Source organism: Chinchilla lanigera, unplaced genomic scaffold (assembly GCF_000276665.1).
Source record: "Chinchilla lanigera isolate Chin_1 unplaced genomic scaffold, ChiLan1.0 scaffold00030, whole genome shotgun sequence".
In the NCBI taxonomy this organism is placed as follows: domain Eukaryota; kingdom Metazoa; phylum Chordata; class Mammalia; order Rodentia; family Chinchillidae; genus Chinchilla; species Chinchilla lanigera.
This window is the reverse complement of record NW_004955431.1, coordinates 192,403-210,064: the sequence shown is the minus strand read 5'-3', so window position 1 is coordinate 210,064 and position 17,662 is coordinate 192,403. Positions and strand designations below refer to the sequence as shown.

General features: G+C 41.6%; 1 protein-coding gene across 6 annotated transcripts in view; it reads left to right on the top strand.

Moving 5' to 3' along the window:
- The first annotated feature begins 3,494 nt into the window (after positions 1-3,494).
- Positions 3,495-17,662, top strand: part of Kiaa0226l (KIAA0226-like ortholog) — a 65,572-nt gene continuing 51,404 nt past the window's right edge. For 2 of the 6 annotated variants that reach the window (XM_013515874.1, XM_013515872.1), the window contains exons 1-2: positions 4,184-4,578; positions 5,136-5,180. In XM_013515874.1, the coding sequence (XP_013371328.1) occupies positions 4,570-4,578; positions 5,136-5,180 (54 nt within the window). In that variant the 5' untranslated portion in view covers positions 4,184-4,569. Of the gene's footprint in view, positions 3,785-3,950; positions 4,157-4,183; positions 4,579-5,135; positions 5,181-11,001; positions 11,100-17,662 lie in introns of those variants that run through there. The other 4 variants (XM_013515873.1, XM_005387544.2, XM_005387545.2 and 1 more) reach the window with 4 other exon arrangements.

Below are 17,662 nucleotides of genomic sequence, written 5' to 3'. Positions count from 1 at the left end.
TAACCCAGCTATTCTTCTGGGTATTTTCCCAGAAGATCTGAAAACATCATATCACAACAATATACATTCACCCATGTTTATTGCAGCACAATTTGTAATAGCTAAAATGTGGAAGCAACCCAAATGTCCATCCACTGAGGATTGGATTAAAAAATTGTGGTACTTTTATATAATGGAATATTACTCAGCTATAAAGAAAGATAAACTCAAGGCTTTTATAGGTTATTGGTCACAACTAGAGATCATACACATAAGTGAAATAAACCAGACCTGCATGTGTAAGCAGCCTATAATCTCACTAGTGTAAGAACCTGAAAGAGTGAATAAAAATTAGGAGATATGATAGACATTGTAAAAAGAAAGGAAACTGCTCAAAAGTAAAGAACAACTGGGATGAGGGAAGAGAGAAAAGATAGAAGGGGAAAATTATGTATATATGTATATACAGGATAGCTAACATAGTTATAGTACTGACTTATACTGCTTTATTTAAAGGAACAGTTAATGATTATTTGATTAATCTTGCATGTCTGAATTTTCTTGAATAACCACTTTGAAGTTATCAATAGATAATACAACAGCCATTGTTAATTCTCTGTCACCTTGTATGAAGTTCAGTGTTGCTTATACTATTTTTGTGCTACTTTGTAAATGGTTGTCTGTTTGTTAATATGTTTTTGTTCTTATACTTTTAAAATTAAAAAAAAATAAATGACACACTCCCCAGTGCTGTGACAGATGATAATTTCTATGACAATGACCTATAAGAACTATAAAAGGAGCAGAAAGAGGTGGCATCTGAATTCCTGGAAAAGACATAATCATTCCTTCCCTGATCCCCCTTTCTCTACTCTGTAACTACTACCTCTGACTCCCAACAGGTTGAGAAGTTGATGTGTGAATTTTAGTTCCCACTTCTATTCTTGGGCAAGAGTGAAAGTATCCATCATTGCTCAATCAGTTCTTGGTCTTGTTATTGTTTCCATAATTCGAAGAGGGAAAAAGAACCCAGTTTGGGGTTAGAAATTGCTAATAGCAACACAAAATGCATACTTTGTGGATAGTGGATGTTTAAGACAGGCAGGCAGAAAAGGGTTAGTGAAGCAAAGGCAGCTCGGTTTGATTCTTTCCCTCTCTGAGGAGAACCTGGCCTCCCTCCCATGCAAAGTCATGGTGCTTTCTTCCCCGACTTCTGTCTGTGAAGACACCAGTGGGCACCTTCTGGTAGTTTATTATGCAGCTAGTCTCATCTCACATCCTTCCTGTTTTGTACAGGCTGATTTCCCCTCCGGGGGACTCTTTCAGCTGAGTTCAAAACCAGGGTCAAAGCTCTCCTCACAACACAAATGGCTTCTTGTGAATCCTAGCTGGGTTTTGGGGGACTGTTGCCAGACATTTAGTGCCCTGTAAAGTTTTCCCAGCCACAAAAGAGAGTTGTGTGTGGCCAAATGGTGCTGGGTATGAACCCAATGGGGCTGGCTAACTTGGTGAGTAGTCCCTGACACTGTTATGGCCTTCAAATTCTGGGTCTTAAAGGGTGCTGTGACTTTAAAGTGGACCTTCCCTGTGAGAGGAAGAAAACAAAAAACGAGTCAGGCAAGATAGTGCTTACCTATAATCCCAACACTGGAGGTGAGGCAAGGGGATCATGACTTCAAGGCCAGCCTGGGTTACTGAATGTCTCAAAAAGAAAAAAAAAAGAAAAAAAAACAGAACAAAACCAAACCAAAACCAAACCAAAAAATCCCCCAAACCAACAAATTTTTAAAAAGCAAATAAAACAAAAATCAAAATAAAACCAACCTCTGGTATTCCTGGGGAGTACTCAGTTTGCAATTATCAGTGATTGAGAGCCAATTAGTGCTCGGAAAGCTGTCCCTCAGCATTTAGCAGTTGGGGAGTTCTACTTCAGCTCTCAGAGGGGACAGAGCAGGTTTCCAGTGAGTATTCCTAATTTGAAAAATCTGTCCTTGAATTTTCCTTCTTAATCCTAGAGATACTTTTTGAGAACAGGGACCTCTGATGACTGAATGTTGAATGCATACATTCAGATTTAGAGGGACCCTCACAAGGCAGCACGCAGACTGGTCTCCGGCAATTTTGATAAGGGTGATTCAGAGTGGCCTCAGTGAGGATTAACCAAATTCTACCACTTTATCCCTGTTTCCTAGTCACCCTGCAAAAATGTTTTACTTTTGGAGGGCTGGGGTGGGGGTGGGGGATGGAGTCCACAGCCAGACATTGTGATGCCAGGCAATTGCTCTACCACTGAGCTATCTTCTCAGGCCTTGGACAAGTAGTTTTTATTTTATTTTTATTATTTGGTAGTACTGGGATGAACCCAGAGCCTTTGCACTGAGCTACATCCCCAGCCCTAGCACTAAGCTATCCCCTCAAAGCTTGGGGCTTTTTTTATTCTCTAGTACAGACCATCAAACCTAGGGCCACCACACTGAGGTATACCCTCATCCCTTTTAAAATTTTTAAAATTTGAGACAAGTGGCTAAGTGACCCATTTGAGCTCTAACTTGCAGTCCTGGCTCAACCTCCCAGAGTGCTGGGATGACAGGCTTGTGCCACTATACTCCACTATACTCCGCTTTGTTCTTTGATTAGTAGACTCACTGGTTTATTTTGCCCAAATTTGTTTCTGTTTTGAGATTCTTTTTCTTGACTTCTCCCGACTACTCTCCTTTCAAATATTTTCCAAACAAGCTCTTGCTTGGCAGCTTTATTTCATTATTCTTCTGTCTTGGTGATGGCACTGTAGAAACTGGACACAGGATACGGTGTCAGACACATCTGCCTTTAAAGCCTGACTCTGCCACTTACTAGCTGAGACCCTGGGCAGGTTCCTCAGCTCGGTAAACCACAGGTTCCTCGGCTATCAATCTGAAAGCAATGATTTGATATTGTCAGGAATGTTTACAGGATTGCTTAAAATAATTACAGTACAGTGCCCTGGGGGTATATAACACTCATTCACCCACACCCTTTTCTTTCTGACTTCTTAAAGTAAGCCCTTCTGAATTCTGGGAGAACTCCAAGAATACAGAGTTCTTTCAGGTCTAAGCCAGGGTAGGCCTCAAACAGGACGCCAACAACGTCAGGGAGGGGGTGACTGGCAACTTGAATTTACTTGACTTTATTATATTGGTTTTCTGTCTTCATCTGCAGAAGGCAACACCTGTTTTCCCGGATGTGCCTGGGAAGCGGGGGATTCCCAGGGACTCGGCAAGTAAAACTCAAGAACTGGAAGCAACAGAAGACAACGCCAAGGAAGGTGGGGGAGTACCACGGAGCCCGCTTTTAGGTTTTAGGAGGCAGAAGCGACTCTCTTAACAGCCAGGACCGCTTCACTGCTTCGCTGGAGCGCGGCTACTAGCGAGGACACCGGAGAGCGCGTTTCGCCCCCTAGGGGCGCCGGGACACTGCGCGCCCAGCGCCGCTAGGAGTCAGGGCTCAGGTTTCTTTTTTGAAAACTTTCTGCTTTCATTGGCCGCGCCTTGCAGCACCGAGATCTTGGAACTCTTGCGCTGCAGGCACACTTGCGCTGGGGTTGCAGACTCTCCCCGCCAGAGGGCAAGATGACGACTGGGTTGGACCAAGGCTGTAGAGAGAAGTCCCGGGGATGAGGACTGTTCCGGGTGCAGCGGCCGGGTAAACTGTCCGGCCGCGGATTTCAGTGCAAATGGATCCAAATTCCTCACTCTTCAAGCAATTGTACTGGATCTAAATAGCGCTGCTTAGGGTGTTAGAGACTGGGGACTCTGATTTCTGCCAGGTGAGCTTGTATCACCTTATTCCGATCCTGAAGGCGTAGTTAGGGGGTGGGGAGAGGGGCGCAAAGGTGCTTCCTGCCCTCCTGCCCGCGCGTGGGGGTTGGGGCGCCGCATCCCATGGTCTGGGCGGGGCGGCGCCTCCCTGCTTGCAGCTGGCTGCGGCACCTCCCACAAGGAGTCTCTCGGGTTCCTCTCGCCCTAGGGAGGTGGGGGTGGCCGGGGGCGCGGCGGCCTCCGGGCGTCGCTTCCCTTCCGCGCTCCTGGTCTCTGGCGCTCCGGGCAACGCCGTGACCACGGGTGGCTTCCTGGGACCGACGCGCTGCCTCCCCTAGCGCAGCTTCCTTCGCCGGCTGGAGACGCGGCCGGACTCGCTGGTGGGAGAAGGGGAAGGGGAGACGGTGGGAGAGGGTGCTCGGCGGGAATCTCAGGGTGGGTCGGGCAGTGTCAGGGGCCCTTTGGATAGTGTAGAAAGGGCGTCCACACGCGGACGTGGATTTTTGCGGTGTGGAGTTTGCAAAGCGAGGGCAACCCTGTGCTCGGAGTGGGTCGCGGAGGGCGCAGGAGAGGAGCCTCGGGCGCTGTAGGCTGCACCGCCTCCTGTGAGTCCGAAGCCCGAGCTGGGGCAAGACCCCGTGCGCTCTTCCGGAATGCGTGGTTTTCTCGGCTCCGAGCTCCGAGACGAGCACAGAGCTGAAGCCTGCAGACTCTTCTCTACCCAGTTCAACCCTGTGGAGATGTCGTGCTAGAAAAACAGATATTTTGCTGCTTAACCGAGCTGAATTGGAGCATGAAAGTGGTGCGTACTTGCTGAAATTTCGGCGAGAGACGCCCTGTGGGGGTTGCTGTGAATCTCCTGAGAAATTGGTACAGTCAGCTTGGAGAATCTACAAAGGAGGGGTTATTTGGTCCTGAATAGAAATTAAGGCTCCAAGGGAAGGATATACTCAAGAACTGCCTGTACCGTGTCATTCCAGTGGAATCCGGAAGGATCTGTTAATTGAAGGTGTAATGGCAGCGCGTCAAAGACTGAGAATCCATAAATCTGGGTTTTTCTTTTCTCTCAAATTTTCACTAGTTTACTTTTGAGATACAAAGCAAATACATTCCTCATGGGGGAATTGGTACATATAGGCATCCATCTTGATCATTTCTGCTTCCCAACCCCAACCCCAACCCCAACCCCCACCCCCACCCGCAGGTCCCTTTTTCATTCTTTCAAAGAACCAAGTCTTTCATTCCTTGAGCCTTTGTATTATGGGGTTTTTTTGGGGGAGGAGGGGTCTTAGTTTCATTACTCTCTACTCTAATCTTTATTAATTTCTTTCCTTTGTTTTTTTGTTTTCGTGGTACCAGGAATTGAACTCACGACCTTGCACTTGCCGGGCAGGAGCTGTGCCGGTGAGCTATATCTCCAGCCCTAGTTTAAGATTTGGAATGTTCTTGTCTTTCTAGGACTTGAGATACATCATTAAGTTATTGATTTGGAATCACTCTGTTCTTGCTATGCGTGCACTTTACAGCTATAACTTTCCCACTTAGTACCACTTTCACTGAAATCTGAGTTTCTCAGACCCAGTCCTAAAGCCAGGTGGCACGAGGTGTTGGCAAGGCGAGGAACCCGGCTGCCCTTGAGTATCCTGTGAGACAGGGAGCCTCCTCCTGGCAAGTTGGAAAGATAAGTGAACTGGAAAGAGGGAGGGGTCTGCATGGTCTCCACAAAGGAAAGGCTGACCACACTGCTGCCCACACCCCACTCTGGGCCGTTGGTGGACTCTTGTTTGGAGCAGAGGTTTCAGGCAGCAACTTGATGGTCATTCTGGGGTTTTCATAATTACCTGTCCAAAGTGTCAGACACATCTGTTTCCCCATCTCTTGTTACAGTTCCTCTTCTCTGCACTGTCACCCGAAACTGCTCCACCCAGTGTGACATTGGTGCTTTTTTTCATCAACTTCTTTAGGGGCTACAAAGTGGGGGAGGTGTTGGAACAGTGAGAGTTGTGGACTGTGGGGCTGAGATTTGATTAGACACAGTCTTCTTGCAATCATTTAACTCTGAAAACATTATTGGCTTTCTGGCCTTTTGTTTCCTGGAGAAGGGAAATACTGTGAGATCCAAGACTGACTTTCAGGGTAAGCATTCTCATTTAAACAGTCTTGAGGGGAGCAAGTGAAGCTAAAGATACATTTTTCTCACCAGAGGGCACAGAAATAATAGCCCAGACAAATTTGAATAGTTTCCCTTGATACTAAATCCAGATTCCTGTGTCTAATTTGGACAGATTCACATGGTCATGTTACTATTAAAATTAGGGGTGTGTGTGTGTGTGTGTGTGTGTGTGTTTGAGACAGGGTTTTGCTATAGTCCAGGCTGGGCTTGAATTTGCGATCTTCCTGCCTCTTGAGGGTTGAGATTACAAGCCTGTACCATTATGCTCAGCAGTGCAGTTCTAAAGAAACTTGTCTTCCAGAGATAATAAATTTGAGCAGCACTACTGCTTGTTAGTAAGCTTGTACTTTTTCATGGCACTCCATAGGTTATATGATTGCTTTTTTGTTTTTCATTAAGAGGCTTTGAAGGATGACTCCGTTAAGTTTGGGAAATAAAACTAGGTCTCCTTAATTGAGCTGTCTTATGTTCAATTGTAAGTCTTTTATGGAATAATAATGATGGCAACATAAAGTTAACTTTTATAGAACTTTGTACCAGACTGAGGTAAGCGTGCTATGATTGATGTAGTTCTCAGGACAATCCTGTAATGAAAAGAAAGCAGAGTTTCAGTGATCACACAGTAATTAAATAAGAAATTACCTTAGATTGTCTCTGGATGGAGTTTGAAGAGGTCCCCCAAAGAGATAGAGGTCAGCTTGCCCCAATAAGTTCTTGTCTCTTGCCTCGGTTGAAAGTATTTCAGGATTTGTCAGTGAGAGGCATAGCCTGGTTTATTAGGTAGAGTTAGAAAGCAAGAGAAAATATGGAAGGGACTTTAGCTAGAGGAGCTAAAAGAGGCAGCACTCTGAGGAAGATTAGAAAAACCTGCTACAGAAAAGTAAGACCGTCTTTTATGGATTCGGTGGTGTTATGGTTTATGTCTGTGTGTCCCCCCAATGCTTCATGCGGACATGGGGCAGGCTTTTAGAGTTTGAATATGGGTGTGAGAGCTGCACCCGCCCTGGAGTGGATAGTTTGCATATGTAAGGGAGAGGAAGAAGTGCTTGAGGGCATTCCTCCTCCACCATTCCTCCCCCATTCCGCCCTCGTGTGTGGCTTGCTGCTTTGCTGTGCTGCCGCCCTGAGATGCGGCCCTCTGCCGTGTGCCACTCTGCCTTATAATCTGCCAAGTACAGATTGAAACTTCCACAAACTGTAAGCAAAATAAACCTTTCCCTCCTTAATTTTGGGCATCAGGTATTTTGTCCCAGCAGCGAGAAAAAAAGTAACTAAAACAGGTGGTGTTGGCCTGGATTGGGTTGGTTGTTATCACACATCTGAGTTTCCATGAGATGATTGTTTCTGGTAGGGCTTAATGAGTTTTGGGAACATTTCTGGGATCCAAGGTGACAGTAGGTTTAGGGCAATGGCTGGAGACTTCTAGGCACACATTGGTAGTTGAATATCCCTGTAAATATCTTGTTCCTCAAACTTAAAGGGGGATAAGTCCTTAGGTAAATTAAGGAGTAGCCAACCTTGTACTGGCAGCTTTTATGTAAGTAACCCCTAGATGATTAACATACTTACACTACATGCAGAGCTAAGGATTTGGCCCAGACTATTTGAGGTAATAAAGGAGAGGTACAAAATGAAGGTCAAGCTTTGTTCCGCTTTCAGTTATCTACTGGGTATCTGTAGCCCCAGAAAAATCACTGTGTTTTGTTTTGTTTTGTTTTTGTTTTTGTTTTTTAAGCAAAAACAGCTGTTAAATCCTTGACTGCCTCAGAAGAAAGCACAAATCATACTTTTTATGAGTAAAGAGTTAAGAGTCCAGGAGTTTGTCTTCTTTTCCTATGGTGGTCTCTATGTCAAGATAGGCATAAAATGCCTATAATTATAATTATATTATAATATTGTAATATATTATAATTTTTATGGTATTGGGGATCAAACAGGTCCTTGCACATGATAGTTAGGCAGGCTCACTACAACTGAGCTGTACCTCTAGCCCTTAGCATAAAATTGTATGTGGGTGTGTGTGTGAGAAAGAGGTAGTGTGAGGGGTAAGATGGGGAGCTTGGAGCATATTTAGACTGGACCTGAACCTGCTATCAAGTGGCTATGTGGCTGTAACTCAGCTTTTTTCTGGGCCTCAGTGTACAGATCCATGAAGTAATGATAATAATCCCATATTGAAGAAATGCTTTATTTCCACTGAACCATGAAGTATGGGACTTGGAAAGAAAAATACTGCACAGAAAGTAAAATGTTTCAGATTCAAGAGTTTGTGTCATCTGTAACAGGAGCCTGGGGAGTGACAAGGGAGGCTAAAATAAGCTCCACACTTAATGTCCTTATGTTAAAAAATTGTGTTTTTAAGAAAGTGTTCAAGTTCTGGGATTGGATTAGTTTTTACACTTATTAAAAGAGAAATTAGATTGTTTTGGGCAGAAATGTTCATGGCACTGTGGTTGGTGGGTGTTTTTTTCTGGTTGATGTTATGTAATGAAAATTGGAGGGTAGAGATGGTTTCTTCCTTTACACTCTTCTACCTTTTTTTATTCCAGTAAGCTCTAGTGAATCCAAAAACAACTGAATTCTGAAAATATACACACAGTATTTCCCTAGTCTCTTTTTTTATTTGGAAATTATTTTTAGAAGACAGCTTTTGGGATAACTGCTTCAAATCTGTTAAAGAGATGTGAATTTTTATATATGCATATTGTAAGAGTATTTTTAAAAGCTATGTCCCAATTGTCATGTCATTTGAATTGTTCCGTGAGCTATGTAAAACGTCTATTTCTTCTTGCTCACTTTTAGTCTCAACTAGGCTTTGTGGGGATTTAGGCTCATGGCAGTTCATATTTGGTGAATACTGATGTTTTGGGATGTTTTTATCACAAGATTAAAAGGTCTTCCCTTCACCCCTGTGCCTGAGGTATCAGGCCTAGGTTAGTTTAGCCAGGACCTCCTGGGTCTTGCTCATTTGAAAACAGCTTTGTACTGTAGTACTGAGAAACAATTTGGCATTAACTTCGTCTTCTATTGTGCTGTGAAAATGGAGATTATGGTTTTCTTGCTTTCCAAATGCTGTCATTTGTTTGGTGGGTTTTGCTTACATCTCAACTGTTTATTAATCAAGATACCTTTGGTAATCTTGACCTTACCATCATCCTCTGGTTACTCTTTGGCTGTGGCTACTTAGAAAACAAATGAGTTCATTTTTGTTGTGGGCTGGGCTAAGTTGGTGATAATCTGAAACACACTGATCTACTGGTCTAATCCAGGGCTAAGGAAATAATGTGTGTGCATGTGAATGTGTGTTTGTATGGAAAATGTAGAACAGCTTGAGGCACAAACTAGATGTTATATATGTTAGGAAAGGATCGTAGGAAGGTAGGAGATGATGAGTGCTACATGGATGATAAATGATGGCATATACCTGTAGGGATGCACTTTTGTAAAACTTGATGAGAAAAGCCTCACAGCTCATTGGTAGCATTTAAAAAAAGACCTAGAGGGTTAGGGGTAGAAAGTATCGTGGTGTCCGGGTAGGAGTTCTCTTATGGGCACATGGAAAGAGGTAGCGGATGTTGAGGATTAAAAAAGAACATTCACTGCTGGAAATTTTCTTATGGAAAATTTCAAATTGCAAAGTATAGAGACTAGTACAATATAGTGAACATTTTCTCTTCTCCCAGCTTCAGGGGCCAATTCTGTATGAATGATCCATATCCCTTCCCCCACGCTTTTTTTGTTTGCTTTTTGTCTTTTTGAGGCAGGGTCTTGCTGTGCAGTTCAGGTTGGCCATGAGCTCACTTTGTAGCCCAGGCTGGCCTCGAACTTGCAACGATCCTCCTGCCTCAGCCCTCTGTATGCTGGGATTACAGGCATGTGCCACCACGTCTAGCTTCCCCACTGGTATCATTTTAAAACGAATTTAAGATCTTCTACCAATTACTTCTAAATCCTTGTGCATATATTTCTAAAAGGTAGACACTTAAAAAATCATCACTGCTCTGCATAACCTCTTTGGCTTTGATTCCTGTCCATACATTAGGCCACAGACCCTCTGCTGTGGTACCGACTGAAAAATAAAGTGCAGGCCTCAGGCACTGGTGATAGGTGTGCAATTGTTGGTAACTCTAGCACTGATGATACTGTCTTTACCAGCCCTTGCTGATTATTTTGTTTTTCTGGATAACTCTGTTGTTGCAGTTTCATTTGTTACTTCCTCTCTCCTCCAAGTCAATTTTAGATATAGTTATTTAGCATCCCCTTTATGCACTCTCTACTCCTAAGTTTCTCACTCTCTACAGTACATTTGCCTGGTGTGTTCCTGATGCTCCTTGGCCTTTGCAGTCCTTAGGACGCCAGTCCTCTCTAGTCTCCCTGGATCTTTTTGAAAGGAAAGGAGTACTTCTTATTTCATTTTATGGAACAGTGTTACTGAGATTGGGACAGAATTCACATGCTGTATGATTTATCCATTTAGCATACAAATCAGTAATTTAGTGTATTCACAGATGTGTGCCACCACTTCCACAGTTTTAGAGTAGCTTCATTGCCTTGAAAAGAAACCTGGCAAACCCCTTCATCTCTATAGTAAGCAACTGCTAATCCACTTTGTATCTCCAGGGATTTGCCAATTCTGGACAAATATATAAATATTAAATATCTTTTTTGTCTGACTTCTTAAGTAGCATAATGTTTTCAGTGCTCATCCCTGTTGCAGCATGAATCAGTACTTCATTTCTAATTGTGGCTGAATAACATTCCATTGTGTGGCTACAAAGGGTATTTATCCATTCATTGGTTGCTGAACATTTAGGTTGTTTCTTCTTTTGCCTGTGATGCATAATGATGCTATAATAATTCCTGTGTAAGTTTTTGTGTAAACATATATTCTCATTTCTCTCAGGTGTGTACCTATAAGTAGATTGCCTAGATCAAACGATACCTGTATGATAACTATTTAAGGAAGTACTAGACATTTTCCAGTATGGCTCCTCATTTCATTTGCCCACACATGGAAATCTTGCCATCTTTTAAATTCAAGTATCCACCCAGGGATCCTACACACATCCTGAACTAAGAAGCAGAACCAGGTGGGCTGTGACCTGCTCCCACCACCATGATTCCCAGCTGAAACTCGTGGAGAGAGCCAGGTATATCCCAATCTACTTCCTGGGGGCAGAGTGGGTGACCCAGGACCCTGCCACCATTACAGTCTAAGTTTCTGCCCTCCATGCACCCATGGCAGACAGGAGGTCCTCACTCAGAAGCCCCAGGGACTGCTTTCACTGGGGTTTGCGTGTAGGCCCTACCTGCGCAGGCCCTGCACCAAGTGAGCAAGTACTCCAAGAGTTGATGGTCCTGCTGCTCGAGTCCATGCTTTACTTGTGCCTGGACCTCCTGGGGGGACACAGTCATGGGCAGTCTGTGATTGTTGTCAGTCTGGCCCACTTCTGGTTCCTGTATGTGTCCTGAACTGACTGGAGACAGAGAAGCAGGTGGTTCACAAACTGTCGACCCTGCAGTTTGTCTGGGTTTTGCCTGTACCCTGAACTGCCTGGGGACATAGGTCCACTGGACAGGGATTGTCACACTGTGCAACCCAAGTCTGGGCCATGCACGAGCCCTGAACCGAAAGGGGGCACGGGATCAGACCGTCTGCCACCAGCTCACACTAATGCCCATGTCTGAGACCTGGGATAACTAGACACAAATCAACAACTGCCAGAAAACCCGAGACTAAGTAGTGCTTCTCAGTGGACACTGAGGAGCAAACATGACCAACAGGAAAACTAGGGACATGAGTGGCCTTTGCTGTGCAGCCACTGTAGAGGGAAACTGAGCTTTCTGCATCTGGTATAAACATGACAAAACAAAGGACTAAAACACAATCCCAGAACTCCACCCCACTCAGAACAAGCCCAGCAGACATCGACATAGGAGAACTTGGTAAACACATACCTGAATTAGCTGAAATGATTGCAATGGAAGAAAAGAAACAACTCCATAAGGCCATAGAAGAGATGAGATCAGAAATAATCTCTCAGGCAAAAAATGGAATGGCAATAATAATGAAAGAACTGCTAAGAACGTCTAAAGAAGAAACATATAAGAAAACAGAAGAACAAAGGCAATGGAGGGAAGCGTTAAATAAAACATAGAAAGGACTTAGAACCCATGAACCAGATTCTAAGAGACATCCAGGAAAACAAAGCTGCCATTGAAAGCTGTCAAAATCGCTTGAATGAAGGTGAAGATAGAGTCTCAGACTTTGAATACAGCATAGCAGCTAGCGACCGTGAAAGAAAGGATCTCGTAAAATCAACAGGGATCTAGGAAAAGTCAATTCATTTTTTTAAATTTTAAAAATAAAAGGAGGAAAACATTAACAGACAGACAACCTTTTACAAAATAGCAAAAGAACAGTACAGACAATACAGTTACAAACATAGTGGTAGGAAATTAACAATGCTTGTTGTATTACATATTGATATCTTCAAAGTGATTTCTCATGAAAACAGACAGAGACATGCAATGTTGGTTAATCAAGGACTCATTGACAGTTTCTTTCATCAAAGAAATAGAAGACAGTAGAACAACCATGTTAACAGTCCTGTATATACGTAAATACGAAATTTCTCCCTCTTTCCGCTCTCTTTTCCAAAATCCTAGTTGCCCTTTATCCTTGTGTGTTTTCCTATCATTTCACAATGTCTATCATACCTCCTAGTTTAAATTAAGTCTTTTAGGTTTTACACTAGTGAAACAATGCGGTGCTTGCACATGCAGATCTGATTTGTTTCACTCATGAGTATGGTCTCTAGTTGTGACCATTTACCTATACAGGCTTCAAGTTTATCTTTCTTTATAGCTGAGTAATATTCCATTATATAAAAGTACCACAATTTTCTTATCCAATCCTCGGTGGATGGACATTTTGGTTACTTCCACAATTTAGCAATTACAGATTGCGTTGCTGTGAAAATAGGTGCCATAGAATCATTGTGATATGATGTTTTGAGATCTTCTGGGAATGGGACCTCTAGACTGAGTTTTGTGAGAAATCTCCAAACTGATTTCCACGGTGGTTTCACCAGTCTGCACTCGTACCAGCAGTGGAGAAAGGTTCCTATTTCTCCTCAGCCTCGCCAGCATTTGTTATTGGTTGATTTCTTAATGCTAGCCATTCTTACTGGGGTAAGGTGGAATCTCAGTGTTGTTTTAATTTGCATTTCTGGAATGACTAATGATATTGAACATTTTCTCATGTGTTTTTTTTGCCATTTGTATTACCTTGTCTGAGAAGTGTGTATTCATCTCAGGTGCCCATTTTTGGATTGGGTCTTTGAATTTGGAAGGGCTGATATTTTTTACTTCTTCATATGTTCTAGATAGCAGCCCTTTGTCTGAGGGACAGTCAGCTAAATTTTTTTCCAAGTTTGTGGGTTTTCTTTTAACTCTGCTGGTGATTTCTTCAGATGTGCAGAAACTTTTCAGTAGGATGAGATCCCAATTGTTGATTCTTTCAAGTGTTTCACATGCAATTTGGTTTTTGTTTGTGAACTCTCTGCCTACTCCTATGTCTTCAAGGTTTTTAACTACTTTCTCTTCCAATAGCTTTAGTGTTTCTGGTTTAATATTGAGACCTGTGAACCATTTTGACTTGAGTTTGGTGCATGGTGATAGACGGGTCTAATTTTAGTCTTTGGCAGGTAGCAAGTCAGTTTTTCCAGCACCACTTATTAAAGAGGCTATCGTTCTTCCAGTGAGTTTGTTTGACCCCTTTATCAAATTTTAGGTGGCTGAGTGTGTTTTTTGTTTTTGGCTGTTTCTTCCAGTCTGTTCCATTGATCCTCAGGTCTGCTTTTTAGCCAGTACCAGGTTGATTTTATGACAGTAGCTTTGTAGTATAATTTCAGGTCAGGAATTGTGATTCCACCTGACTTATCCTTGTTGTCCAGGATTGCTTTTGCTATTCTGTGTCTCTTCTGGTTCCAGATGAATTTAAGGCATATTTTCTCAAGATCTGTGAAGTATGCTAATGGTGGTTAAATGGGAATTGCATTGAATCTGTGCAGCAGTTTTGGGAGTATGGGCATTTTCACCATGTTGGTTCTTCCTATCCATGAGCAAGGAATATTTTTCCATTTACTGAAATCTTCTCTGATCTCTTTTTTCGAAGTACTGTAGTTTTCATTGAATAGATCTTTTACTTCTTTTGTTAGATTGATTCTTAAATATTTCAATTCCTCAGATGTTATTGCAAAAGGTGTGGCTTCCTTAATGTCTCTCTCAGTCTGTTTGTAGTTTGTGTATAGGAATGCTATCGATATTTGGGTGTTGACTTTGTATTCAGTGACACTGCTGAATTTGTTGATTAATTCAAGGAGTCTTCTTGTGGAGTTTTTGGGGTCTTCCATGTAAAGTATCATGTATCTGCAAATAGTGATAGTTTAACTTCTTCCTTTCCTATCCTTATTCCTTTTATTTCTCTCTCTTGTCTAGTTGCTCTGGCTAATGGTTCCAGAACTGTATTGAACAGAAGTGGTGACAGCAGACATCCTTGTCTTGTTCTTGATTTTAAAGTAAAATATTTCAGTTTTTGTCCATTGAGAATGATGTTGGCTATTGGATTGTCATAGATGGCTTTGATCAGGTTAAGGTAAAGACTATCTATTCCTATTTTCTGTACAGTTTTTATCATAAATACACATTGGACCTTGTCAAAAGCTTTTTCTGCATGTATTGAGATGATCTTGTGGTTTTTGTCTTTGGCTCCATTGATATGGTGTATAACATTTATAGATTTGCTAGTATTGAACCAACCCTGCATTCCTGGAATGAATCCTACTTGGGTGTGATGTATGATGTTCTTGATAATTTGCTGCATTCTGTTTGCTAGTATCTTATTGATTATCTTTGCATATGTATGCATTAGGGCGATTGGTCTGTATTTCTGTTTCTTGGTTGGGTCTTTGTCTGGTTTTAGTATCAGTATGATATTTGCCTCCAGAAATGAGTTAGGGAGAATTGTTTCCTTTTCAATTTCATTGAATAGTTTGAGGAGCACTGGTATTAAATCTTCTCTGAATTTCTTGTCAAGTTCTGTGCTGAATCCATCAGGGCCTGGACTTTTCTTTCTCGGTAGGTTTTTCTTTTTTCTTTTTTTTTTTTTTTTTTTTTTTTGGCTTTTTTCTGGTACCAGCAATCAAACTCACAACCTAGCGCTTGCTAGGCAGGCGCTGTGCCACTGAGCTAAATCCGCAGCCCCTTTTGGTAGGATTTTAATCATGCTTTCAATCTCATTAATTGATTTAGGTTGTTCAGAGTATTTATATCTTCTTGACTCAACCTTGGTAATTCGTACGTATCTAGGAATCTGTCCATTTCTTCTGAGTTTTCAATCCTATGGGAGTAAAGATTTTCAAATTAGGTTAGAATGATCTTCTGAATTTCTGTGGAATCTGTAGTAATTTCCTTCTTTTCATTCCTTATTGCATGAATCTGAGTTCTTTCCTTCCTTCTCTTGATAAAGTTGGCTAGGGGTTTATCAATTTTATTTATTTTTTCAAAGAACCAGGTCTTTGATTTGATTATTTTTTGGAGGGTTTTCTTTGTCTCAGTTGCATTAATTTCTGCCTTAATCTTTATACTCTCCAGCCTTCTTTGGGCTTTGGGCCTGACTTGTTCTTCTTTTTCTAATAGTTTGAGATGTAGCATTAGGCTACTCATTTGTTGTCTTTCTGTTTTACTTATGTGTGCATTCACTGCTATACATTTCCCTCTGAGGACTGCTTTCATTGCATCCCATAGGTTCCGGTAAGTTATATTTACATTTTCATTTGTTTGTAGGTATTTTTTAATTTCATCTTTAATTTCTTCTGTGAGCCATTGGTTGTTCAGGAGGTTGTGTTTAATTTGCAAGTGTTGATGGAGTTCTCGGAGTTCCTTTTGTCGTTAATTTCCAATTTCATTGCACTATTGCACTGTGGTAATATAATATGCACGGGACAATTTCATTTCTTTTGCCTTTCAAAAGGTATGCTCTGTGGGCTAGGATGTGGTCTATTTTAGAGAAAGACCCATGTGCAGCTGAGAAAAATGTGTATTCTGATGTTGTGGGGTCGAACACTCTTTATACATCTACTAAGTCCATTTGTTCACAGTTTTGTTTCAGATCTGTCATTTCCTTGGTGGATTTTTTGTCCAGTTGATTGTCTCTTTGTTTCAATGGGGTATTGAGGTTCTCTTTTACAATAGTGTTATTAACGATATGGATTTGCATGCCTGTTAAGATTTGTCTTTTATAATTTAAACCTCTGATATTTGCTGCATACATGTTCATGATTGTTGTCTGATTCTCTTGCAGTTTTCCCCTGATTAGTAGGTAGTGACCTTCTTTATCTCTTTTGATTGTTGTCTGTTTGAAGTTTACATTGTCTGCAAACAGAATAGCTACACCTGCTTTTTTCTGGGTTCCTGTTGCATGGAGGATTGTTTTCCATCCTTTGACTTTTAGTCTCTGGATTTCCTTTTGAGTGAAATGTGTTTCGTGTATACAGCATGTCGTTGGATTTTGTTTGTTAATCCACTCTGCTACTCTGTTTCTTTTGACTGGACAATTGAGGCTGTTTACATTTACAGTTATAACCAATATGTATTGATTCATCTTTGTCATGTTATTTACTTGTGTTTGTACCCTACTTTTTCTACCTATTTACTTGCTGCTATTCTTGACATTGCATTTCTACTCTTTTTCTTGAAATTGCAGTCATATTTTTCTCTGTCTAGAATATCTTTTAGTACTGTTTGTAATGCTGGCTTGGCACTCATGAAGTTCTTCAATTGTTCTTTGTCTTGGAAATATTTTATTTGTCCATTGAATTTGAGGGATAGTTTAACAGGGTACATCAGTCTTTGTTGGAAGCTGTTCTGTCTGAGGACCTGTAATACTTCATTCCAAGGTCTACTCAATTGGGTGGTTTGTCCTGAGAAATCTGCCATGATTCAAGTGGACTCTCCTTTATAGGCTATCTGTTTGTTTTCTCTAGTAGCTGTTAATATTCTGTTCTTTTGCTGGAGATCTGGGAACTTGACTATTATAGGTCTGGGTGTAGTTTTATTTTGGTGTGGTTGTTTGGAGTTCTATATTGCCTCATTTCCCTCTATATCAGGTTCTGTTTCCATTGTTGGGAAATTTTCTGGTATTATTTCTGCAAATATTTTTATGTCAGTTGTGTTGCCTCCTGCTGTTTCATTGCCTCCTGAAAATCGTATATTATTCTTCTTTGGCTCATCTTGCAGCTGTTGAATTGACTTTTCCTGGATCCTTTTTGATTTTACGAGATCCATTCTTTCACGGTCGCTAGCTGCCCTTGCTGTCTTCAAAGTCTGAGATTCTATCTTCAGCTTCATTCAAGCAATTTTGGCAGCTTTCAATGGCAGCTTTGCTTTCTTGGAAGTCTTTCTGAATCTGATTCATGTGTTCTAAGTCCTTTCTATATTTTTCATTTAACCCTTCTGTCCCTTGCCTTTGTTCTTCTATTTTCTTATATGTTTCTTCTTCAGACTTTTTGAGCAGTTCCTTCATTATTATTGCCATTCCATTTTTTGCCTGAGAGATTATTTCTGATCTCATCTCTTCTATGGCCTTATGGAGTTGTTTCTTTTCTTCCATTGCAATCATTTCAGCTAATTCAGGTATGTGTTTACCAAG